This window comes from Pristiophorus japonicus, chromosome 9 (genome assembly GCF_044704955.1).
Source record: "Pristiophorus japonicus isolate sPriJap1 chromosome 9, sPriJap1.hap1, whole genome shotgun sequence".
Classification (NCBI taxonomy): Eukaryota; Metazoa; Chordata; class Chondrichthyes; family Pristiophoridae; genus Pristiophorus; species Pristiophorus japonicus.
The window spans coordinates 106,162,616-106,189,394 of NC_091985.1; the positions used below are offsets into that span (position 1 = coordinate 106,162,616).

Consider the following 26,779-nt stretch of genomic DNA (forward strand, 5'->3'; position numbering starts at 1 on the left):
GCCCTGTCTCTTTTTTTTTGCCTAAATGACAAATGAACTTGGCCATATTAAAGTCATCGCTAATTCCTACCAGCGGCATGAACATTGCCGCTGGTTAAATGCAGTTGCTAACTGCTTTTATTTTCAAAGTAATCACCTAATCGTGATTGTAATATTAAAGTAAGTGTGTGCGCTTATTGGGAGAGGTTCTATCTTTTCTCCAAAATATTGTACCATGAGCTTTACTCAAAGACTACTTATTACAATGCAGGACTATAGGAGTGCAGATAACACATGTGGCTAAATCTCGTGGTAGGTTTGGAGGTGCTAGCATTCCAATATAGTCTACTGCTGATAATTGTCATTGTTTATGTTAAATTTGAATTGTCTAATCCTATGAAGCAACATGAACAATGACCAAGAAGAATTTTGCATTCAGAGCAGACTGTATGGCCTCTGGATTCAAGACCTCCAAATATATGCTGGGTTGACGAATTTCCAAAAGCATATTTTGGAGGTGGGGAATAATTCATTTTACAGTAGGCATGTACGGCATGTAGAAGTACTTGCATACACCTGGTGATTGATTGGCATCAAAACCATGTTCACCACAAAAAAATGTGATCGCTTAAAATATGAAAGATGCCCTTCAAATGATGCCACTGAGTGATGGGTAGGTTTCACCTGCCTGGTCAACATGAAAGTAGATTGACTCAAGATAGAAGTAAGGTGGGTCTGGTAGCTGAAACCTATGTGGGATTCTTTAAGTGCTGGTTAAGTTTATTCTTGCAGATGCAGGTAATTTTGTGTTGCAGTGATGCTTCTGTCTTTGCCTGCTGTCTGTATGTCTTGTAACTTTTGTGTTCATGATCTCAGCCCAGATGTTCTTGCTGAGCCAGGAATGTTTTTCTGCTCTTACTGCAGAATCTGAAACCATGTGCAGGTTTTTGTTGTAACTGATCCCTCTGTTGGTTCTTGGCCAAGAGGAAGACTGTAACCCAGTAACATTGCTGCAAAAACTAGCTTCTTTAAAAGCTTCACAGCACAGTCGTAACTGCAATTATTTGAAAACCATGCCAGTTCTGGGTTATATATTTAAAAACTAGTTTAATGTACACAGCAATGTCAGTTTTCTCCATGTACAATACCAGTCCTGGTTTTTCAATTTTTATTTTGCCATCCAGTATTTCAATGATAGTATGGTATTTAAATTTTTAATGTTTGTAATGATTTGTATTGTTGGAACTTTTAGAATTTCTGGCCCTGAGTGAGTTTGAGGATGGAGAGCATGAGAGAGAGAGAGAGAAACAATTCATGTACCCATTTATAATGAAATTACAGGGTGTCCTTTCTACCTCTCTTTCTGACACCCAGCCAAAGATAATATCCACAAGTGCACTTTTCACAATCGGGTTCATTGGATGCAGGTCATGAGCACAATCCCTGGCTTTTCATGTTCCAGGTGAGACATTAAACCAAGGCCCCATCTACTCTCTCAGGTGGATGTAAAAGATCCCATGGCACTATTTTGAAGAAGAGCAGGGGAGTTATCCCCGATGTCCTGGCCAATATTTATCCTTCAATCAACATAACACATTATCTGGTCATTATCACATTGCTGTTTGTGGGAGCTTGCTGTGTGCAAATTGGCGACTGCATTTCCCATATTACAACAGTGGCTACAAAAGTACTTCATTGGCTGTAAAGCGCTTTGAGATGTCTGGTGGTCATGAAAGGCGTTATATAAATGTAAATCGTTCGTTCTTCTACCCCCCATCGCTGGGGCACTTGATCCAATTGCAGCATCCTACCATCATCCAGCTGAGATCACTTAAAACAGCACAGGCTAGAGATTGAACTAGGGATCTTTCTGTCTATATGGTTCAGATTCTCTCTTAGCAATACTTGTGGCTGCTGGGCCCCAAGCTAGTCTGCCTTTGTTAGTTCCTTTTCTGTGCAGACAGTTCAGGCCTTTTGCCAAGTGTGGTGAGGTGGGCCCTGATACCAGGCTTTGCCGACGCTGGTCTAAACTTACCACGAAAGTGATGGAACTTGGTAGAAATAAGAATGCCGCTGTGAATTGGTCTGTAAGCTCTTACCCATGTATTGCAATTGAAAAGCTATTGAGTAGAGAGCTGACTTATTTTGGCATAACAATATCAATTAAGCTGTTTGGGAATCATAGATTATTCAGTATCTTTGAAGTGCCACATTTTATTAAGGTTTTAAACTTTCCAAAAGCAAATGTTTTGTTGTGAAATTGAACATTTGTAAAGGCTATCTGGTTACATTACTCCAAAATAACATGACTTAAACTCTGCTCTCCAGCAATAATTTCTGTCTGGTACCAATAAGCCTAGAATGTCTGTCAGGTAACCAGTGACTTGGCACAGAATGGCCATTAATAGGATAAAGCCTGAACTTATCACCAGTTGTCTTCAAAGCTGCACTGGGATGTACACCTGTTAATAATTGTGATGAACTGAACTGCAAATCAGTGAAGTTAAACATAGAAGGGGGACTTGAGAATTCTGGCTTGCTGACAGTACTTGTAATTTTTGTGGCACAGGAGTAACCTCACTGCATCAAGGTGTCAGTCGTGAATAGGTAGTTGTGTTTAATTTTTTTCCCTTTATTTTGCAGTCGCCTGCTGATAGATCACGAAAGATTCATGCTGGTGATGAGGTGATTCAGGTGAATCAGCAGACTGTGGTAAGTACTGTGCAGATGACTGAAACCTTTATTTAGACCTGTTGAAACTGACAACAGCTGAATGGCTCTGCATTTAAGCTTACTCTTCAGATCAGCTGGTAAACTGAAGATGCACGGGTAATGAGCTGTCTGAATAATTCATGGTCATAGTGTTTTCAGTGTTGTGATAGTTTTTCTATCTGAATAGCATTAGAGTAGAGTACAATGAATGAATCCCAAAGCACAGGTCTCCTTTTGATTTCTGAAAGGGTTGTGTAAAATTTCTGTCACCAGAGCATAAGCCATCCTTGGCCTCCTCCTATTTCTCATCTACATGTTACCCCTTGGCGACAACGTCCATTTCCACATGCATGCTGATGATGCCCAGCTCTTCCTCACTACCACTTCTCTCGACCCCTCCACGGTCTCTAAATTGTCAGACTGCTTGTCCGACATCCAATTTGGGTGAGCAGAAATTTTCTCCAATTAAATATTGGGAAGACCAAAGCCATTGTTTTCGGCCCCTGCCACCAACTCCGTTCCCTAGGCACTGACTCCATCCCTCTCCCCAACTTCTCTGAGGCTGAGCCACACTTCGTAACCTTAGTATCATATTTGACCCTGAAATTAGATTTTGGCGGCATAACTCAAACCGTCTATTTCTACCTCGGTAGCATCGCCCATCTCCACCCTTGCCTCAGCTCAACTCCTGCTGAAACCCTCATCTATGCCTTTGTTACCTCTCGACTTGCCTATTCCAACGCACTTCTACCCTTTGTAAACTGGAGATGATCCAAAACTCGGTCGCCCACGTCCTAACGTACCAAGTCCCGCTCACCCATAACCCCTGTGCTCGCTGACCTACATTGGTTCCCGGTTAAGCAACACCTCGATTTCAAAATTCTCATCCTTGTTTTCAAATCCCTCCATGGCCTGGCCCCTCCCCATTTCTGCAATCTCCTTCAGCAACCCCCCTCCGCTGTAGATATATGCGCTTCTCTAATTCTGCCCTCTTGAGCAACCCTGATTATAATCATTGGTAGTCATGCCTTCTGTTGCCTAGGCCCTAAGCTGTGGAATTACTCGCCTAAGCCTCTCCGACTCACTACCTCTCTTTCCTCCGCTCCTTAAAACCCACCTCTTTGACCAACCTTATGGTCACCTGCCCTAATTTGTCCTTGTATGGCTCCATGTCAAATGTTTTGTCTCATAATATTCCTGTGACATGCTGTGGGATATTTAACTACATTAAAGGCACTATATAAATAAAAGTTGTTGATTTGCTAGTCCATGATCTCTCTTCAGCTGATTTGTTTGGGGCAATGGATTTGCAAGAAGTTTTAACTGGTGTGGTTGTCGAGTGCTCCCACAATCATTACCTCCATTGCCTGTAGTGCTGAAACACACAGCAAAAGAGTGGGAAATGGGCTCCTGAAACTCGTACACACAACTCAATTTGACTCTCTGCTCACCTGAGCTTTATAATGTTTGCTTGACTGTAGTTCCCCTGCTCTGATCCAGAAATTTGTATTTTCCCTTGGACATTTGCTGTTCCTATTGAGAGGCAAGCTATCCAAATTACTGTATTGTGGTATGAGCAAAAGTTGGCTTGGGAGCAGTTATGCATGAACATGGTGTCACTAGAAATTGGCATTCCTGAAACAACACGTTGACCTATGTGCACGTTCTGCATTCAAAGAATTCGAAATTGATACGAGTAGAATACAGAGAGTAAATGACGTAGAATCTGCCGCACATCAACGGGCAGTTCAGGCCAATTATTCTGTGTCGGTGTTTATACTCCACACGAGCCTCCTCCTGTTCTAAGTATTTCCTCCCACCCTGCCCCCATATCCCTCTAATCTCTTCTCCCTTATGTATGCATCAAGCGATCCTTGTCCCCCAAAAAAGCAACCACTCCATGTGGCAGCAGTTTCCACGCTCCACATAAATAAATTCTCCTAAATCTGATCAGTCAGTGGTTTCTCTCATTTTGGTCCCTTGTTCTGGACTTGCCCACAAGTAGAAATAGTTTCTCCACTTTCTGCCAGTAGGAGAAACTTCCCTTAGTTCCTACCTTCTATTTTCTGTTGTAGCCTTTTTTCAATTAATTCTGCTACCTTGCCTGTGCCTTCACATGCCCTGACATTTGTACCTTATTGAAGGCCTTCTTAAAGTCCATGTATACTGTATCCACTGCATTGCCCTTGTTTGTTTTTTTTTTCTTCATTTGCCAAGCTACAGCTACAAAATTGGCATCTACCAGACAATGTGGAAAACTGCCCAGACATATCCTGTCCACAAAAAGCAGGACAAATTCAATCTGGCCAACTGCCCCTCCCATCAGTCTACTCAATTGTAAGCAGACTGATGGAGGGTGTTGTCGATCGTGTTATCAAGCAGTACTTACTCACTAATAACCTGCTCAGTTTGGGTTCTGCCAGAACCACTCAGCTCCAGATCTTATTGCAGCCTTGGCCCAAACATGGACAAAGGAGCTGAATTCCAGAGGTGAGGCAAGAGTGACTGCTCTTGACATCAAGGCAGCATTTGACAGTGTGGCAAAAAGGATCCCTAGTAAAATTAAAGTCAATAGGAATCAGGAGGAAACTCTCTAGTATCCGAACACAAAGGAAGATGGTTGTGGTTGTTGGAGGTCAATCATCTCAGTCCCAGGACATCACTGCAGAAGTTCCTCAGGGCAGTGTCCTGGACCCAACCAATCTTCAGTTGCTTCATCAATGATCTTTCCTCCATCATAAGGTCAGAGATGGGGATGGTCGCTGATAATTGCACAATTCCATTCGCAACTCCTCAAAAAAATGAAGCAATCCATACCCGCATGCAGCAAGACCTGGATAACATTTAGGCTTGGGCTCATAAGTGGCAAGTAACATTTGTGCCACACAAGTGCCAGGCAATGACTATCTCCAACAAGCGAGAGTCTAACCACCATCCCTTGACATTCAACAGCATTATCATCACCAAATCCCCCACCAGCAACATCCTGGGCATTCCAACGACCAGAAACTTAATTGGACCAGCCACATAAATACTATGGCTACATGAGCAGATGAGAGGCTGGGTATTCTGCGGAGAGTGTCTCGCCTCCTAACTGCCCGCAGCCTTTCAATCATCTACAGGGCACAAGTCAGGAGTGTGATGGAATACGCTCCACTTCTGGATGAATGCAGTTCCAACAATACTCCAGAAGCTCGACACCATCCAGCACAAAGCAGCCCACTTAATTGGCACCCCACCCACCACCTTAAGCATTCATTCCCTGCACTACCTGGTGCAACATGTCTACAGTGTGTAGCATCTATAAACAGCACTGCAGCAACTCGCCAAGGCTTCTTCGGCAGCGCCTCCCAAATCTGTGACCTCTACCACCTCGAAGGACAAGGGCAGCAGACGCATGGGAACACCACCACCTGCACGTTCCCCTCCAAGTTACACACCGTCCTGACTTCGAAATATATCGGCGTTCCTCCATCGTCGCTGGGACAAAATCCTGGAACTCCCTCCCTAACAGCACTGTAGGAGTACCTTTACCACAAGGACTGCAGTGGCTCCTCATTACCCTCGGGCAATTAGGGATGGGCCTTGCCAGCGACGCCCACATCCCAGGAACATTTTTTTTAAACCTTATTGAAAGCTGCCTTAAAGTCCATGTATACTGCATGCACTGCATTGTCCGTCTGCTTTTTAAAATTTCTTCAATAAAAATATAGTTTTAAAAAGTGGCGACATTTTTTTGAATCCTCAAATTTGGCTGTTATCCAAATATTTTGACCATAAAGGAAATTTACAAAATTATTCCTTCACTAACTTATCCACATATTGCAATCTAGATTAATTGTTTCAGAACCCATGTTGAAGCATTTTGTTTCCTAGGCCTGTATGAACAGCTGAGATAAAATGAGATCATGAGTGGCAATCTTGTCGAGTTGAAGATTTGCAAATGTAATTCAAGAACTTGTCAAGAGCAAAACTACTTCTGTAATCATTTCTAGCGCTCTTTGGTACTAAACAAAGTACAGAAACTTTTCAAATAGGATTTTGTGCTTTTAAATCTATTAGCATTCTTTATTCAATGTATGGGTGAAGCAGATGCATCCCAGTGAATCTGCAAGGACTTTGTGTATCAGTACCTCAAAATGCTACTGAACTAAAAGCTTTGTCAGTGCTGGCACTTCAACACAATTTGGGGTTCAGGTTGTTCTTAGTTCTTTTTCAGTTTTGTCATGCAAAATTATACCAGGAATGGATTAAATGAGTAAATAGGTTAATACGGTGCTAATCATTTCAAACTCTGTTTTCTAAAAACCATGTCTGTGCCATCCAATTTTTGAGAAGTAATTTTTCATGTTTTTGCATAATAGGGCTAAATGTTTAGGGCTTTTTACAGAAAATTGGCATCTATTAAAACAACCAAGAAACTCAGATTGTTGAGTAATTTAGATCTGGTTCCACTGTGTGTTAAAAGGTTGGCTGGCAATTGAAAAATCTTGTTGGAAAACTTCGTGAAGACCCTGCAGGTGTGGTACTTTTGCTGAAAAAACGGCCAGCAAACACATGCAACTTTACTCCTGCTCCTCTGAAGAACATGCGTTGGAAACCACCAGCTGTGCAGGTAATAAAGGTACTGCTTAAGTGTTTACAGACCCATTCTCATTGGTGGCTATTTAAAGGTGCCAGTACTTTTTCTCAATATTGTGTGATATTGCAAGATCAACTAAATTATGATCTAGTAATTTATTTCGTTACTGTTTGTTGGAACTGCTGTATGCAAATTGGCTGCCACATTTCCTACAGTACAATAGTGACTATACTGAAAAAGTGCTTCATTGGCTGTAACGTGCTTTGGGATGCCCCAAAGTCGCGAAAGACGCTACATAAATGCAGGTTTATTTTTTGAGCACGAGGGTTTATTTCTAATAAAGATGCTGCAGCATTGTGAAGCTGCTTTTTAAAGTAGCATTTCTAGAACTGATCTTTTAGGGGAATGCACCATTTTATTTTTAATCCAATAGTACAGTGTAGAAATATTATGGTTTAAAATTAATCTAATTTCACATAATCAGCAGCAGAAACTTGTAGAAATGTTGCCCTGTTCTGAAGAAAAAGCAAATGTTTGAAAGCTGGAACTGTCCAACAGATGTGGAGGAAGCTGTGAAATACTTCCTGTCCTTGGCTGTCATCCAGTCAGGAACTGACGTGGAATAAGCTCCATGGTATTGATCGCATTTGATTATGCTCCCTTATTTCTCTCTTTCCACCCCCATCCCAACCCCTCCCCCCCCCACCACCACCACCACATATAAAATGAGTCTTGCCTTTGAATAGTTTAGCAAGCCTTTGTTTTTCTCTCTAGACCAGCCCTTCACAGACCGCAACTCCGTCAACAGCCAGTACGATGGAGATGTCCCAAAAGAAAGAAAAGCCTGCTATTAAGGATCTGTACATCCCACCACCACCAGCTGTTCCATATACTCCACGGTATGAAAACCCCATGAAATCTCGGAACAAAAGGCTTCTTGTATCGTTAAAGCTGGCACCTAAAACTGTAATGGGTCTACACAGGGAGAATGAACATTTCAACATTTGAGGCTGAGTGTTAGTAGAGAATTTGGAATTGCCATGAGAAAATAGGCCCAGTACGAACTCCAATAATCAGATACTACCAGTTAACCATTTGGATACCTAACACTCACTTTAATCACTTTATCGTGGCTAAAAAATGCTACTGACTTCTTCATGTTAAAACCTGACCTGGATTTGAGCTTGATCCTTTCCTCCTTTTACAGTAGAGTGTAAACCAGAATAGAAAGTTCTCTTGGGGTAAAATTTATCTTGTAACCCTGACGTGAAACTAGAATTTGAACTTTGACCTGGTGATGCAGTGCAGTAGTAAATGAAAGCACTTATGTTTTGAGTTAGAAAGACTACTTTCACCCTTGTACAATAGATATGGAGAACAGGGAAATGGCAAAGACGTTGAACAAATATTTTGCATTTGTCTTCACGGTAGAAAACACTAAAAACATCCCAATAGTGGATAATCAAGGGGCTATAGGCAGGGAGGAACTTAATACTATCACTATCACTAATGAAGTAGTACTAGGTAAAATAATGGGACTAAAGGTGGACAAGTCCCCTGGACCTGATGGCTTTACATCCTAGGGTCAAGAGAAGTGGAAGCAGAGAATGTGGTTGCATTGGTTGTAATCTACCAAAATTCCCCGGATTGGAAAACCGCAAATGTAATGCCCCTATCTTTTCTTTTTTAAAAAAAAAAAGAGGCGGCAGACAAAAAGCAGGAAACTATAGACCAGTTAGCCTAACATTTGTCATTGGGAAAATGCTGGAATCCATTATTAAGGAAGCAGTAGCGGGACATTTGGAAAAGCATGATTCAATAAAGCAGTGTCAACATGGTTTGATGAAAAGGAAATCATGTTTGACAAATTTGCTGGAGTTCTTTGAGGATGTAACAAGCAGCGTGGATAAGGGGGAACCAGTGGATGTGGTGTATTTGAATTTCCAGAAGGCATTCGATAAGGTGCCACATAAAAGGTTATTGCACAAGATGAAAGCTCGCGGGGTTGGGGGTAATATATTAGCATGGATAGAGGATTGGCTCACTAACAGAAAACAGAGAATCGGGATAAATGTGTCATTTTCTGGTTGGCAAATAGTGACTAGTGGGGTGCCGCAGGGGTTGGTGCTGGGTCCTCAACTATTTACAATCTATATTAATGACTTGGATGAGGGGACAGAGTGCAATGTAGCCAAGTTTGCTGATGATACAAAGATGGGTGGGAAAGCACATTGTGAGGAGGACACACAAAATCTGCAAAGGGATATAGACAGGCTAAGTAAGTGGGCAAAAATTTGGCAGATGGAGTATAATGTGGAAAAATGTGAGGTTATCCACTTTGGTAGAAATAATAGAAAAGCAAATTATAATTTAAATGGAGAAAAATTGCAAAGTGCTGCAATAGAGACCGACCTGGGGGTCCCTGTGCATGAAACACAAAGTTAGGATGCAGGTAAAGCAAATGGAATGTTGGCCTTTATTGCAAGGGGGATGGAGTATAAAAGCCGAGAAGTCCTGCTACAACTGTACAGGGTATTGGTGAGGCCACACCTGGGGTGCTGTGTACATTTGGTCTCCATATTTAAGGAAGGATGTACTTGCACTGAAGGCAGTTCAGAGAAGATTCACTAGGTTGATTCCTGAGATGAGGGGATTGACTTATGAAGCTAGGTTTGGCCTATACACATTGGAGTTCAGAAGAATGAGAGTTGATCTATTGAAACATATAGGATAACGAGGGGGCTCGACAAGATGGATGCAGAGAGGATATTTCCACTCATCGGGGAAACTAAAACTAGGGGACGTAGTCTCAGAATAAGGGGCCGCCCATTTAAAAATGAGATGAGGAGGAATTTCTTCTGAGGGTTGTAAATCCATGACATTCTCTGCCCCAGAGAGCTCTGGAGGCTGGGTCATTGAATATATTTAAGGCGGAGATAGACAGATTTTTGAGCGATAAGGGAATAAAGGGTTATGGGGAGCGGGCAGGGAAGTGGAGCTGAGTCCATGGTCAGATCCGCCATGATCTTATTGAATGGTGGAGCAGGTTTGAGGGGCCAAATGGCCTACTCCTGCTCCTATTTCTTATGTTCTTGTGCTCTTGTATGCTAGATAATTTGAAAATGGCACTTATCGGCAAAGTGGAAGCCTCGTGGCGATAAGTTTTGTTTTCCTCTCCTCCCTTTGTTGCTTCACACTCCTTCGGTTGGATAAATGTTACACATGGTGTGATACTCAGCTTATATTCATACTTCGTTGACGTAACTCGAAGTGAGTCACTCTTGAGTTTTTGGCCCCAATCACACCGATACCTTGAAAGCATTACCTGAGCATCGAGGAGATGTAGTTATATTACAACACACACTACCAAACCGCCTACTTAATTTTTTTTTAGCCTATAAAATTATTTTAACCTAGAAATAGCTTGTTTCACAAGATTTTTTCGTGACACTGCTAAAATTTATCTGTAGGGACTCCGACTGCAGGTTTACACAGTGATCTGCAGTTTGGGCCCTGTTGATGGACTTTTGAGAGTTAGCTCTGGAGATATGCCTTGATCTGTCATTGGGATCAGTTCTGGGGCAGAAGGGATTTGTTCAAGATGAACAAGTTGCACCTCAACAGAGCTGGAACCAATGTCCTTGTGAGGAATTTAACTAGTGCTGTGGGGGATGGCACAGGGAGGACATCTAGACTGAAACATTAGAAAAGAGAAACTAGCTACACAGATGCTGGGCGAGGTAAATAGCACTAGAGTAATGGATAGTTCAGAAATGGGAGGAATTAGATGAGGAGTAAATGAAAAACAGTCCAAGATGGATTTGGTGTGCATGTGCTTAAATGCACGTGGCATGGAAATAAGGTTGGTGAGCTGCAGGCACAAGTTGCCACATGAGACTATGATATAGTGACTATAACAGAGATCTGGCTCAAATAAGGGGAGATTTCGGAACTTAATATTCCTGGCCACAAGGTATTTAGGATAGGGGGGAAAACAAAATGAGGGATGGCAGTATTGATCAAATAAACTATTACAGCACTCGAGAGTAATGGTGTAGTTGAAGGTTCAAAGACAGAATCTATTTGGTTAGAATTAAGGAACAGTAAAGGGGAGCTATTACATTACTGGGTATAGTATAAGCCACCAAATAGTGGGAAGGAGATAGAGGAGCACCAATGTAGAGAAATTAGAGAGATACAAGGATGACAGAGTAGTGATAATGTGGGACTTCAATTATCCTAATATAGATTGGGATAGTAACGTGTTAAGAGCCAAGAGGGGGAGGGATTCATGAAATGTGTACGAGAACTTTCTTGATCAGTATGAGGAAGTAATCCCTAATTTCAGTGAGTTGAAGAGATCTGACCCAAGTGGATTGGAATCAAAAATTGGTAAACGAAACAGTAATTGAACAATGGGATGCCTTCAAAGAGGAAATGGTTTGGGTATAGAGTGAACACATTCCCACGAGAGAGAAAGGAAGAGCATCCAAAGCTAGAACTCCTTGGATGATTACAGTTACATTGATTAAAATGAAACCGAAAAAGGAGACTTGTGACAAATGTAATACAGGTACAACGTCTCAAATCCGGCTGTCCGAAAATTGAAATTGTACAAAAACCAGACATTTTTGAGGAGGCCAAGGTGGCGACATCGGGCGACGGGACAAGAAAACCATTTTTTTAAAAAACGCAGTGCCGGGTGGCAGTGAGAATCGGCGGGTAGCGAGTAGCGGCGAGGAGCGCCAACAGCGATGTCTGAAAACCGGCACAGTCTTGGTCCCGAGGTTGCTGGATTTCAGACTTTGTACCTGTACTCATAATACAGTAGAAAACCAAGCTGAACAGAGGAGATCTAAAAAGGGAATGAGAGGGGCAAAGTGTATGAAAATAGATTAGCAGCCATCATAAAAGTAAACCCAAAAGTCTTTTATAAATATATAAATAGTAAAAGGGTAGTCAAAGAAAAGGTGGGGCAGATTATGGACCAAAAGGGACATCTTCCTGCAGAGGCAGAGATGGCATGTCTGAGGTACTAAATGAGTACTTTGCATCTGTCTTCACTAAAGAAGAGGATGCTGCCAATGGAGCAGTAAAGGAGGAGGTACTAGCGATATTGAAATAGGATAAAAATAGAGAGGACGTTCTGAAAAGGTTGCCAGTTGTCGAGAGTGGAAAAGTCACACGGTCTGAATGGGATGTCTCCTAAGTTACTGAGGGGAAGCAAGGCTGGAAATTGCAGAGCCTCTAGCCACAATCTTTCAATCCTCCTTGGATATGGGGGTGGTGGCAGGATTGCAAGTGTTACACCCCTGCTCAAAAAAGAAGAATAAACCAGGCAATTATTGTACACGGTGGTGGGGAAACTTTGAGACAATGTATGGGCTAATAAATTAAAGTCAGCATGGATTTGTTATAGACCAAGTCGTGTTTGACTAACTTGATCGAGTTCTTTGATGTAACTGAGAAGATTGATGAGGTTAGTGCAGTTGATGTTGTGCATATTGACTTTCAAAAGACATTTGATAAAGTACCACATATTAGACCTATTAGCAAAATTAAAACCTATGGGATTAAATGGGCAGTGGCCACGTTGATGGCTAATGGAAATAAAGCGGAGAGTAGTGGAAAACTATTGTTTTCAGACTGGAGGGAAGTGTACAGTGGTCCCCGGAGGTCGGTATTGGGGACACTGCTCGTTTTGATAAATATTAATGACCCGGACTTGGGTAGACTGAGCATAATTTAAAAGTTATCAGGTGAGACAAAATTCAAATGTAGTAAACGATGAGAATAGTTAGACTTCAGGAGGACATCGAAATGGTCGGGCACATAGCAAATGAAATTTAACGTAGCAAAGTATGAAGTGATGCATTTTGGTAGAAAATATGAGGTAATATAAATTAACTGGTACAATTTTAAAGGGGGTGCAGGAACCGAGACCTGCGGTTATATGTACACAAATCTTTGAAGGTGGCAGGACAAGTTGAGAAGGCCGGGTTTTTTTGTTCAGAAAAAAAACATATGGGACCCTTGGCTTTAATAGAGGCATAAAGTACAAAAGAAAAGATGTTTTGCTAAACCTTTATAAAACACAGTGGTCTCAACTGGAGTATGGTGTTCAATTATGGGCACCAGTTTAGGAAGGAAGTCGAGGCCTTAGAGAGGGTACAGAAGAGATTCACTCGAATGGTACTAGGTTATGTGGAGAAATTGGAGTTGTTCTACTTGGAGCAGAGAAGGTTAAGGGGAGATGTGATAGAGGTGTTCAAAATCCTGAACAGTTTTGATAGAGTAAATAAGGAGAAACTGTTTCCAGTGGTAGAAGGGTCGGTAACCAGAGGACACAGATTTAAGGTGATTGGCAAAAGGACCAGCGACGACGTGAAGAAACATTTTTTTTATGCAGCGAATTATTGTGGTCTAGAATGCACTGCCTGAAGGGATGGTGGAAGCAGGTTCAGTCGTAACGTTTAATGGGGAATTGGATAAATACTTGAAGGGATAAAATTTACATGGTTATATGGAAGGACAGGGCAGTGGGACTAATTGGATCACTCTACCATAAAGAGTTGGCACAGGCACGATTGGCAAATTAGCCTCCTGTGCTGTATCATTCTTCGTCGACAGGCCCTGCTTGCATCATTGTCTTCAGTATTGCTGGGAAGTGGGAACTGTTATGTGATGATGTTGAAAATGGTGAGCACCAAGCTGTACAAATAGGAAAGTCACAAATTTGATTTCTGGTCTATGCTACATATTCACTCTTCTGACTGTGGTAGTGCAATATTGGTCTTGGCATCCTTAGTCAGAAGAGTGAACAGAAAATTGACTAAAATTTAGTTTCTCTCTTTCTTCACCTTTCCCCAACCCTCTTTACTAGAAATTGCACACATGATTGTGGGGTGAGGACAGGACATGCACACCCATGAAAGCCCTCCCTTGTTTAAAACCTTGCCAACACTTGTGGGAAAAACTACTTGGGGAGTTGGACGTTTGTCACATCCCATTTGCTGCATTCGGGAAGTGTGGGTGGGGGGAGGAAAATTAAGTTATCTATAATATGCAACCCAGTTTGTATCTGCCAGTCAAAGAGCACAAGTTCAATTTTGTGGACCAAATTTCTCCCATCAAAAGCTGTCCTCAACAAAACTCCCAGAGAATTGGTAATCTGGTGTGAATTTGGAATTCAAAAACACTGCTGATTCTAATAAGTGAATTATCTGTCTGAAACGATTTACCTTTAGGCAACTCTAGTACGAGCATGCCAGTCACCCTTGTGTCTCCAGCAGAGATTACAGTCTGTCAATTCCTTCCATAGGCTAGTTTCTATGGAAGAGATATATTAAGTTACGTATTGTGTAATGAAGCCTCAGGCCAGCCAGCAAGCAAGATGATACTCTGTGCGTTGACCTGTGTGGAGCTCCACTTATCTGACTTGAGTTCTGTCTGGTTTCATGGAAGATGGTTTTTTTTTGTAAGGTGTAAACCAAAAATGAGAGTAGGACGGGGTAATCTGGTTCAGTCGGATAGAACAAAAAATAAAAACACATGTAATCTTTCAGCATCTGTGCAATTATAAACCAGGTGGATTTGTCCTTTTTGATAGGAACATTGTGTTTTATTGTAGGCAACAAAGCTGTAATAATTGCTGCAGCAAAGTTGAACACTTTTCCCTGTATAGTCAGTTTTTTTTCCCAATCAATTAATCCCAAGATCTGCTGCTGTCTGCAGCATGGTAATAACTATTTTCCTTGAAATAATGTTTAACAAGTCTGTTTTAAGCAGTGCAGAATGTGAAATTTTAAAAAAGCACTCGGCATTTTCAATTGTAATTGGCACTTCTGTTCTGTAATTTGTTTCAGCAGCTTGCACTTGTATAGTACCTTTAAGTAGGAAATGTTACAAATGTTCTCGAGGCAGATTGGGTGCGGTGGAGGTGGTAATTTGAAGTTAATCGGTGTTATGGGCCGGGCCCACTTTAGAAACTGCCCAATGTTTCGTTCTACTGATTGAAACGTGCGGTTCCGAGAACTGGTGCCCAGCCCACTGCGTTGGTTTCACGCTCCGGCGGCAAGTTGAAAATTACCTCCAAAGCAGCAATTTGGAGAAGAGCTGAGGAACGTGACAACAGATGTTGATTTCGAAGGTGGGGCGAGATATTGTGAGGCAGCGGAGTTTAGAAAATAAATTCCAGAGTTCTGGGCAGGTTGATTGGTGGCTCTGCTGCTGCTGGCAGAGCAAAGAAGAGATACACAGGCAAAAGTAGAAGAGCATAGCACTTGATGCTGGAGGTTGTTTCAATGGAGCAGTGTTGTCTGGTACTTTAGCATATGACACATTATGAATCCAGAGGTGGTAAATAAAAAATGAATAATGGACACTCGCATGTGATTTCGATACTCATTCGCTGGGCGCATGCATGTGTACTTTAACCTTTGTTGTGTGCCTGTTTGTAAAATGGTCAGATGAAAAGCAGAGAATGAGAGTGTTTTTTGATCATTGTGAATGCCTTACTTCTTTGGTTACTGCATTTTGCTTATTTGCTAAAATGGTGTGTGACACCTGAAAATATTAAACGTCAACATCATGGAAACACCAGCAACATTGTATGGAGAGAGAAGCTGGGTTTGTGGTCTGCTCAACCAATCAGAATAACTGCTTAAGACCAACAGAAGGTGGTAACAGCCAATAACATGCGGCTCCAACAGGCATTTCGTGCAAAGGGAAAGCAGCATCCATTCTGGATGGAGAGCACTGGCGGGTCTCGTAAAAGAAAAACAAATAAAGGATAGATTTGTCCCCCAAAAAATGGAAAACGCACACAGTTGAGGAGAGCTGATTGATGGGCCAGTGGAGCATCCAGTCAACCAGGGTCGAGAATGGGTGAATGTTGGACAAAAATTTCACTATGAATGGGAAATTCTGTTTGCCGTTCTGATAAGTGATGAGAAGACACTTTGCGTTTTGTGCACAAAGTTGTTTCCTGAGCATATGGTGCATAATTTGAAGAAAATTTCAAAAATTCAACGCGAGAGAAAATATCCAATCGATTTTGTAGGAAATGGAAAGAGTACATGAAATTTCTCAACTGGAACTAAACTTAATCAGCTGAAAATGCTTCTAAAGCTATTTCTCTCGTGTTCAAAACGTACAAATTTGGCCAGTTTAAAAATAATTGTTTGGATTTGGGTGTGAAAATAAACTGCTTTCTGATGGAGATGGTGGCAATCCTGAACACTTTACCGGAGAACTAAGAACCGAAAATCAGAAATTAGATTCTGCAGTTATCATTAGAACGTTTAGTTGCCATTTGATGGATCTGTCTAGCAGCATCGAATATTGTCTTGTACTTTCACTTGCGCTTGATGAGTTCGGAGACATTCGCAGCACTGTTCAGTTAGTGTTCTGAGTATGATTTTATAATTTGTTAAGCAAGACTTTGAACTGGGAGAAGAGCTGTTGGCGCTATGGGACTGAAACACCTTGCACACATACCTGACATTTTGGCTGCTGCGAAACTTGTCATGGAAAGGTTTGAGCTGAACTTGGACAATCTGGTCTCAGTAACCAGTGATGATGCATCTGCCATGACTGGTCGAGACTCTCCAAAATGGATACATGAATGAGATCGACTTTGTGCTGAGATGTGGCAAAATGCCAAACTAAGGATGAATATCTGGTTTTCAGAACGGCCATCGCCAAGCTGCATTCCATGTTCAGCTCAGCGTCCTATACGGTTATGCGACTCAATATACTCGACAATTATTGACGTCCAAGTGCCGCTCGCAACTGCTAGACAAAAACCTAGAAGCAGCGCTAAGATGTGTTGTCATACCAGAATCCCAAACATCGGCGGTGAAGGAGCAAGACTGCAGTTTTGCATTGAATGATGCTTTAAGTAAATATGAGAGTGCACTTGCATGTATTATATGGTGTTGCCATAGCCACACCTGTGGCTAGTCAACGATATTCTGTTGAACAGCACTGCAACAGAGATAGGATCGGTGCTCATGCAAGTCACAATTGTAAAATACTGTGGTGCATGACAAGATTACCAGTGCGGAGCAATCTTTTAACTTGGGGATCCTCTTCATAAGTCCTTGAAAAGCATATGCATTTACATGATGCATGTCTGATTTAAGAATGTTAATTGCATCAAATGCCTCAAGACTTGAGAATATAATTTTTTTGAAAACAAATTCTGTAAGAAAGGTTCTGTTAAGTAAACTTAATTGAATTCTTGAAGAATCCAATTAAGTTTAAAGAGTAAACGAGGACCATGCAGTGGATGTGGTATACATGGACAGTCAAAAGATGCTGCTTTAGAGACTGATAACGTACTCCAGTGTTGGGGCGTACGCACTGATGACCAGAGCACACTGGTTCCGGGCGAGGGTGAGCTGAAGGGTCATGAGGCATACGTTTATCCCGCAGGGGTCATCAGTGCGTATGCTCCAACACTGGAAGCTACAGACTAGGCCAAAGAGGAATTCTATTCCAGCCTTGAATAATCCCTGTCCAGAGTCCCAACGAGCAACAAAATCGCCGAGGAGGATCAGCTTAACGCCAGAGTTGGAAAGGACACAGACCTCTGGGGAGGTGTGATCGGCAGAGGGGTTAGGGAAAGTCAACACCAATGGTACCCTCCTCCTGACGAAATGCTTAGAACATGGTCTTGTCATAACCAACACCTTGTTCCGTCAGAGAGACAAGTACAAAGCCTCATGGCAACACCCTCGCTCCAAGCACTGGCATCTGAGACTGAGTCATCGTCTGAGCGAGGGACTGCAAGGACGTCCACATCACCCGCGCCATGACAGGAGCTGTCGACTGCTGGACAGACCACCGCCTAATCCGCTCTGTTATCTCCATCAATGTAGCCCCAAAACAGCGGCGGAAACAGGAACAATGCCGCAGGAAAATCAACCCTGGAGCACTCAAAGACCCTGCTAAGAAAGCCCTATTCAGCCAGCACCTCACAACCAACCAACGAGAATGACCAGGAGATCCAGGAGCTGATAAGCCGCAAGCGCAAGGCATTCTTGAACTGGAAAGAGCAACACAACTCGCGATCAAGAAAGCAGCTCTTTCGACGTCTGCAAGCTGAGGTCCAGCATAAAACTCGTGACCTAAAGAACAGATGGTGGGTGGAAAAAGCACAGGAGATCCAGCAACTAGCTGATGACGTGTGTGGATTCTTTAGCACAGTCAAGACCACCTATGGCCCAAGCATGCAAGGTCCTACCCCACTGAGGGCGAATCCATGAACTAATTTCTCTTATTTGGAAGGAGGAGAGCATGCCAGGGGATCTCAAACGCTGTAATCATGACCATCTTCAAGAAAGATGAAAAGTCCGATTGCAGTAATTACAGAGGAGTTTCCCTGCTGTCTGCCACAGGGAAAGTCATCGCAAGAATCCTCCTCGATCACCTTCTCCAGTGACTGAACTCCTTCCAGAGTTCCAATGCGGATTCTGCCCACTAAGCGGCACAATGTCACCGCGCGTCAAATACAAGATAATGCAGGGAACAGCACCAACCGCTGTACATGGCCGCCTTTGACCTCACACAGGCCTTTGACATTGTCAACCGGGAGGGGTTATAGAGTGTTCTCCTCAAATTTGGCTGCCTTCAAATGTTCATGATCCTCCACCGCTTCACAATGACATGCAAGCCGTGATCCTGACCAACAGATCCACCACAGACCCAATACATGTGCGGACCGGGGTCAAGCAAGGCTGTGTCATCGCACCAATGCCTTTTCTCGATTTTTTTTTTTTCTTTTTTTTTTTTCTTCCCCCCCCCCCCCCCCCCCCCCTTGCTGCAATGCTCCATCTCGCCCTCAATAAGCTCCCCGCTGGAGTGGAGCTAATCTACAGAACAAACGGGAAACTGTTCAACCTCCATCACCTCTAGTCCAGATTCAAGGTCATCCCATCCTCTGTCATTGAATTACAATATGCAGATGAAGCTTGCGTTTGCGCACACTCTGAGGTCGAACTCCAAACCATCGTTAACACCACCGAAGCGTACGAGAGTATGGGCCTTACACTAAACATCCGTAAGACAAAGATCCTCTCCCAACCTGCCCCCACTATACAGTACTACCCCCCTGATTATCAAAATCCACGACGAGGCCTTGGACAACGTGGACCATTTTCCATACCTCGGGAGCCTACTGTCAACCAGGGCAGACGTCGACAACGAGGTCCAGCACCGCCTTTGGTGTGCCAATGCATCTTTTGGTCGCCTGAGGAAGAGAATATTTGAAGACCAGGGCCTCAAACCCGGCACTAAGCTCATGGTCTACAGAGCAGTAGTGATACCTGCCCTCCTATATGCTTCAGAGACATGGACTATGTACAACAGGCACCTCAAAGCACTGGAGAAGTACCACCAATGCTGCCTCCACAAGATCCTGCGAATCTATTGGCAGGATAGGCGCACCAACGTCTGTTCTCACTCGGGCCAACATCCCCAGCATCGATGCATTGACCACACTCGATCAGCTCCAATGGACAGGCCACGTCGTCTGCATGCCCGATACTAGACTCTCAAAACAAGTGCTCTACTCAGAGAGCTCTGACATGGCAAGCGAGCCCCAGGTGGGCAGAGAAAACGCTTCAAGGACACCATCAAAGCCCACCGACATCTGGGAATTCCTGGCCCAAGACCAATCAAAATGGAGGAGAAGCATCCGGGAAGGCACCTAGAGTCTCTTCACCGGGAGCAAGCGGAAGGGAGCGCACGACAACGCAAGCACCCCACTCACCTGTCCCTCCAACAACCGTCTGTTCCACCTGTGACGGAGACTGGAGGTCCCGCATTGGACTCATCAGTCACCTGAGAACTCATTTTTATGTGGAAGCAAATCATCTTTGACTTCGAGGGACTGCCGAAGAAGAAGAAAAGCGAGAGACTGATAACAATGGTCCAGGTGTGTGGACTCTGGCCAGTTTAGCAGAATGGAATGAAAGATGACTACAAAATAGAAACCCGAAGGTAAGAGTTAAGGGAAGTTTCTCAGCCTGGCAGAAAGTCGAAAATGAGAAGTGGTGTCCCACAGGGATCCGTGCTGGATCACTGCTGTTTTACTAAATACTTAATGATTGAACTGACATTGGAAGTATAGTGCTGAAATTTGCAGATTATACTAAATTAGGGATATAGCTAATCATGTGGAAGACTGCATCAAAATACAGGAAACAGGAATACATTTGCAGAGTGGGCAGATATGGAAATGAAATTCAATATAGTCAAGTGTGAGGTGGTTCATTTTGATAGGAAGAAATAAGGCACTTATTCCTTGGAAGGTAAGAAACAAAATGGGCGAAAGGAATGAAGAAATCTGGGAGTACAGATACATAAATAATTAGAAGTAGCAACACAAGTTGTTAAGGCCATAAGGAGTGCAAAGTACTAGGCTACAGATCTAGAGAAATAGGTTCATGTTAAATGTACATAAGACCCTGGCTGGGGCATACTTAAAGTACTGTGTGCAGGTCTAAAATCCATACTACAAACAGGATATTGAAACAATGGAGAACATGCAGAAAAGATTTACAAGGATGTTGCCAGAATTGAAAAGGATACAACTATCGGGAAAGATTGAGCAGACTAGGGCTTTTTTGGGGAGGGAATAGAGAAGACTAATCTAAAAACTGATTCCACTTGTCAGTGAGTCCAGAATAAGGGGCCATAAATGTAAGATGGCCACTAACCGATAACTTTAAAGAATTTAGAAGATTTTTTTTTAATATAAAGAGTGATGAGAATGTAGAGCTCACTGTCTCATGGAATGGTTGAAACAGATAGCATTGACACATTTAAGGGGAAGCTTGATGCATAATTGGGGGAGAAGGGAATAGAAGGACATGGAGGTAGGGTGGGATGAGGTCATTAGTGAGAGGAGACTCATATGGAGTGTAAATATTGGCATAGACCAGTTGGGCTGAATGGCCTGTTTCTGTGCTGCAGATTCTATATAATAATTATAGTGTCAGCCAGTGGCTCAGTTGGTAGCACCCTTGCCTCAGAGTCAGAAGGTTGTGGGTTCAAGTCCCACTCCAGACATTTGAGTGCAAAAATCTCGGCTGACACTCCAGTGCAGTACTGAGGGAGGGCTGCACTGTCTGAGGTGCCATCTTTCGCATTAGACGTTCAACCATGGCCCTGTCTGTGCTCTCAGGTGGACGTAAAAGATCTCCTGGTACTATTTCGAAGAAGAGCAGGGAAGTTATCCTCAGTTTCCTGGCCAATATTTATCCCTCAATCAACATAACAAAAACAGATTATCCATTGCTGTTTGTGGAAGCTTGCTGTGCACAAATTGGCTGCCACGTTTCCTACATTACAAAAAAAAAGTACTTCATTGACTGTAAAGCAACTTGGGTTGTCCGGTGGTCATGAATGGTGCTCTATAAATGCAAGTCTTTCTTCTTTGTTTCGCGCGCGCTTGCTCTCTCTCTCTCTCTCTCTCGCGCTAGCGCTCTCTCTCTCTCTCTCTCTCTCTCTCTCTCTCTCTCTCTCTCGCGCGCTAGCTCTCTCTCTCTCGCGCGCTCGCTCTCTCGCGCGCTCGCTCTCTCGCTCGCTCTCTAACTCTCTCGCGCGCTCGCTCTCTAACTCTCTCGCGCGCTCGCTCTCTAACTCTCTCGCGCGCTCGCTCTCTAACTCTCTCGCGCGCTCGCTCTCTAACTCTCTCGCGCGCTCGCTCTCTAACTCTCTCGCGCGCTCGCTCTCTAACTCTCTCGCGCGCTCGCTCTCTAACTCTCTCGCGCGCTCGCTCTCTAACTCTCTCGCGCGCTCGCTCTCTAACTCTCTCGCGCGCTCGCTCTCTAACTCTCTCGCGCGCTCGCTCTCTAACTCTCTCGCGCGCTCGCTCTCTCGCTCTCGCTCTCGCTCTCTCTCGCTCTCGCTCTCGCGCGCTCTCTCTCTCTCGGGCGCGCGCTCTCTCTCTCTCGGGCGCGCGCTCTCTCTCTCTCGGGCGCGCGCTCTCTCTCTCTCGGGCGCGCGCGCTCTCTCTCTCGGGCGCGCGCGCTCTCTCTCTCGGGCGCGCGCGCTCTCTCTCTCGGGCGCGCGCGCTCTCTCTCTCGGGCGCGCGCGCTCTCTCTCTCGGGCGCGCGCGCTCTCTCTCTCGGGCGCGCGCGCTCTCTCTCTCGGGCGCGCGCGCTCTCTCTCTCGGGCGCGCGCGCTCTCTCTCTCGGGCGCGCGCGCTCTCTCTCTCGGGCGCGCGCGCTCTCTCTCTCGGGCGCGCGCGCTCTCTCTCTCGGGCGCGCGCGCTCTCTCTCTCGGGCGCGCGCGCTCTCTCTCTCGGGCGCGCGCGCTCTCTCTCTCGGGCGCGCGCGCTCTCTCTCTCGGGCGCGCGCGCTCTCTCTCTCGGGCGCGCGCGCTCTCTCTCTCGGGCGCGCGCGCTCTCTCTCGGGCTCTCTCGCTCTCTCTCGGGCGCGCGCGCTCGCTCTCTCTCTCTCTCTCTCGGGCGCGCGCGCTCGCTCTCTCTCTCTCTCTCTCGGGCGCGCGCGCTCGCTCGCTCTCTCTCTCTCGGGCGCGCGCGCTCCTTTCTTTCTCTTTCTCTCATTCATGAAAATGGTTTGGGTAGCTTGAGAATAGAATTTTAAATGGAAAATTGTAAAGCTAGGGATCATGGAAAATTAGTGAAAGGATGAATGTAAAAGCTTTCGAGAAACACTTAACATTGAAAGTTTGGATCTGAGTCGTATATTTAATGGAATACTTTTAAAAATGGAAAACTATCTAACAATTATTTAGCACAGCTGTAAAATTTCAGACACAATGAGCTCTGGTTGTTTAATGGACATAATTGTCGTAAAAGTGTCACAGAACTAGTGGTTAAACCAGCTGCCTATGCTGATTGGCTAAGCTATGTGTTACCTGATGTAATATATCTTTCTAATTTTGATTAGAACACATCTGTAATAATTGCTGTATGGCAGGTAGCCTTGCATTATAATCTTATAAATTTAATGTGGCACTTTGGGTCTAACCCCACAATCAGCATGATAGTAAATAATTTAAATCAATCTGTTTTGACGTTGCCAGTACATCTGTCACTGTGCAGATACTCTTAGTTTCTAAGTGTAGGGAATTTCCCATTAGTTTAGCTTGGTTTCAATCGCTTTCAAAATTTGCTGCAAGAACTTTCTGCAACTATTGACAGTCTTTCCCCTGCCCTAATTTCTGAAAAATGGTGTCTGCCACCCAAAGGAAAATATTACTATTGTCGAGGTTTTTTTTTTATTGCCATAAGGGAACATTTGTGAAATAATTTTTTTTTTTTAAAAACAGAATACAACATTCTTGAGACATTGCTCATGACGCAGCACTATACCAGCCCTAAACAGACAAGTCTGGAGATCTTGCATACTTCAGTTTGAAAACTTACTTCTTGATCTTAAAGTACCAAGTGTTAGCTTGGCTCCATTCATTTCACTCACTTGAGTCTGAAGATCGTCTGTACAAACACACAATGGTTGCTGTGTTTACCCACACTAGAGTAATTACAAAATGTAATTTGTTATGTATAAAGCACTTGTGATTTCTGGGAGACACCATCAGGTGCACTTATAAATGCATGTTCTTCCTTTTCACTTAATTTTATTGCTCGGTGACCATTTTGTTTCAGGATTTGTTTATGGACCATGGATCCAAAATGATGTTCAAATAATGCTTTCTCCTAACATTAGGAATGACCAAGGTGACCTGGATTATGAGGAGGCCAGCAAGCATGGACCAATCAGGCCTGTACCAAAGGGTTCGGAGTCGCCCAATTCTTTCCTTGATCAAGAATACCAGAGACGGCGGTTTACCATTGCAGAATATGATCAGTTGCCTCCATATGCATTTGAAGTGCCTATGCCCACCAGAATGCGGGACAAGACACAGTTATATGGTTTGTTTTCCTATTGTGCCTTCTGAAATTAAGTAGTTGATATTTTTTCCACCTTTTGGTTTGAGTTTCCAAAATTCCAATACATTTAGAGGTATATATTCCTGACTCATTGAACAGTCTATCCTTGTGTTTGTAAAGGTTGTGGTCATCTGCACAGACTGTCTCTGACAGAATCCTCAATATGGGGTTCAGATAATACCTTAAAGCAACAACAGCAAAGCTTAAAGACCACTTTTCTTTTGAGGGTGTGACAAAGGAGCTTGATCAGGGTATAGCAGTGCATGTGGTGTACTTGGTGTACAAAGGAGCTTGATCAGGGTATACAGTGCATGTGGTATACTTGGATTTCAGTAAGGCCTATGATGCAGTTCCTCTGGAGAGACTGGTACTGAAAATAAAGAAAGCGGGATCAGTGAAAATATTTTTAAATAGATACGTGATTGTTTGACAAAACCCAGGGGGTAATGGTACAGGGATTGTCATTAGCCTGGAAGAATGTTGCCAGTGGGGTCTTGCAGGGGCCTTGTTTTGGGTCCTCTTTGTTTAATATCATAAATGATCTGGAATTAGGAGTCACGAGCACAGTGACTAAATTTGCAGATGATACAAAACAAACTAAGGTGCAAGAGTCCAAAGCTGAACAGAATAGGAAAATTTGAATATACTTGGGAATTGACAGACAGGTGGAAGATGAAATTCACAGTAGAGAAATGCAAGTACTTCACATGGGGGCAATAAAATCCAGGAAGGAACTGTTAATTAAATGGGAAGAAAATAATGTGCATGGAAAATGAGATCAGTGGTGTCCTGATAGCTTCAATTTATTGTCAATAGCAATAATACTTGGTGGCAATCAGTAAAGCAAATCCGACGTTGGGTTGTATTTTAAGGTCAATATTGAGCCAAAATACTGAGGGAATCCTACCACTATAAATCATTGATGCAGCCACACTTTTTGAACACTGTTCTGGTCGCCGCAGTACAAAAATCATATTGCACCTATTGAAAGGATACAGAAGAAAGCAACCAGAATGATGGAAGGATTGGATTATGAGTAGCAGTTGTGTAAATTGGACATGTTCTCACTGGAAGAGAGACAATTGAGATGTGATAGGATTGCTGTTTTTAGGATTCTAAGAAAACTAGATAATGTAGACCATGAGAAGTTATTTCACCTTGTCCAGAACAGTAAAAACCAGAGGGTGGGGTCTGTGCATGAAGTGGGGTAAATTCAAAACCAGTCTGTGGAAACTATGGGCCTGGTGTTTTATGGCAGGGGGGCGTCTACGGTGGTGGAAACCATTGGACAGACCGAACAACTGGGGAAGATTGGGGGTGTCGGACTGGCAATCTGGAGGGAGGACCAGGATAGATCGTGGGTTTGGAGGGTACGTTGGCTGATCTTGGCAGTAGATTTGCTTGAGGGGCCAGTGGGAGCAACTCCTGCTCTTTACTGCACATAGTGCTATAAAAGGCAACTATGGTTAAGGCTGGTTCCAACTGCTCCTGTCTCTCTTTAGCTGCCAGGCTTCCCCAACCTTGGGAAACCTGTGCAGGAGATTTTAATTTCAAATCACACCCAAAATACCAGCGACAGAGCATTATTTAAATATTACAATTACAGACCGACCTCTCCAAAGCAGGTAACTCAGATGCCCCGCTATGGTTAAAATGGAAATCGGCGCATGCGTGTTGGTTGGGGTCTGGTTTTAGCAAATTTGACACACTATCCTGCTGTGTGCAAGGTGACTGCACCTCAAAAGTATTTAATTGGCGATAAAGCACTTTGGGATGTCCTGAGGTTGTGGAAGGTGGTATATAAATGCAAGCCTTTCTTTAGTAATAGACTTTTTTTTTTAAACTCTGGACCTAATGTGTGCGGTACATCACCAGCTGAACACTTGCCAAAATGAAATGTAAAAACCGTAACAAAGAAGTATGTCATATGCTGTGTGTGGGAGAGAGTTCCAAGGTCGCAATGAATTCTGAAGATTTGTATCAAAGCTGCTTGAACTCTGGTCTTGCACTTGGGTTCCATTATCTGAGACCGCTTTCCGAAACAAAATGAAAGTCAGCTTTTAAAGTTATTCCCTGGATCATTTCATGTCGGATTCTTATTTTTCTTAAACTCTAATCATTTCATATTTGAACATTTTTTAAATTGTAATTCAAACCTCATCTTAGAATTTGTGCAGGATGTTGACGTTTTCGGGAAGCCAAGTACTCAAATTAAAAAATGTGATGTTATTAATAGGAAGACCTCGACCTCTGTCGATGCCCGTGAGTGGGAGCTGGATGGGTGCAGTCGAAGCTTGTCCCAGGCCCCGAGTGGAAGGAAGGAAAGGTTTGTCAAAAACTGTGGTTATTTTTGACCTGTTTACTTCATTTGTTTACAGAATTTAAGGAGTATTCAGATGGTCATGTATTAAAATTTATTTTTGCTCGCCATAGTGGCAAATTGCACAATATATAGAATGGCTTGTTTAATATTTACTGCTCATTATTCATTTTTTGTGTATCAAGGGCCTTGGAGGGTGCAACATATTTATTCAAGATACATTACTCTTTTTATATTAAGATTGTGCCTGTATATATTC

At 43.4% G+C, this 26,779-nt stretch overlaps 1 protein-coding gene across 2 annotated transcripts in view; it reads left to right on the top strand.

Moving 5' to 3' along the window:
* The window catches only part of LOC139273163 (connector enhancer of kinase suppressor of ras 3-like), a 468,583-nt gene that overhangs the window by 159,958 nt on the left and 281,846 nt on the right, over window positions 1-26,779 (top strand). For both annotated transcript variants that reach the window (XM_070889671.1, XM_070889670.1), the window contains exons 8-12: window positions 2,623-2,691; window positions 7,160-7,306; window positions 8,048-8,172; window positions 23,977-24,182; window positions 26,437-26,526. In XM_070889671.1, coding sequence (XP_070745772.1) covers window positions 2,623-2,691; window positions 7,160-7,306; window positions 8,048-8,172; window positions 23,977-24,182; window positions 26,437-26,526 — 637 coding nt within the window. The remainder of the gene's footprint in view (window positions 1-2,622; window positions 2,692-7,159; window positions 7,307-8,047; window positions 8,173-23,976; window positions 24,183-26,436; window positions 26,527-26,779) is intronic.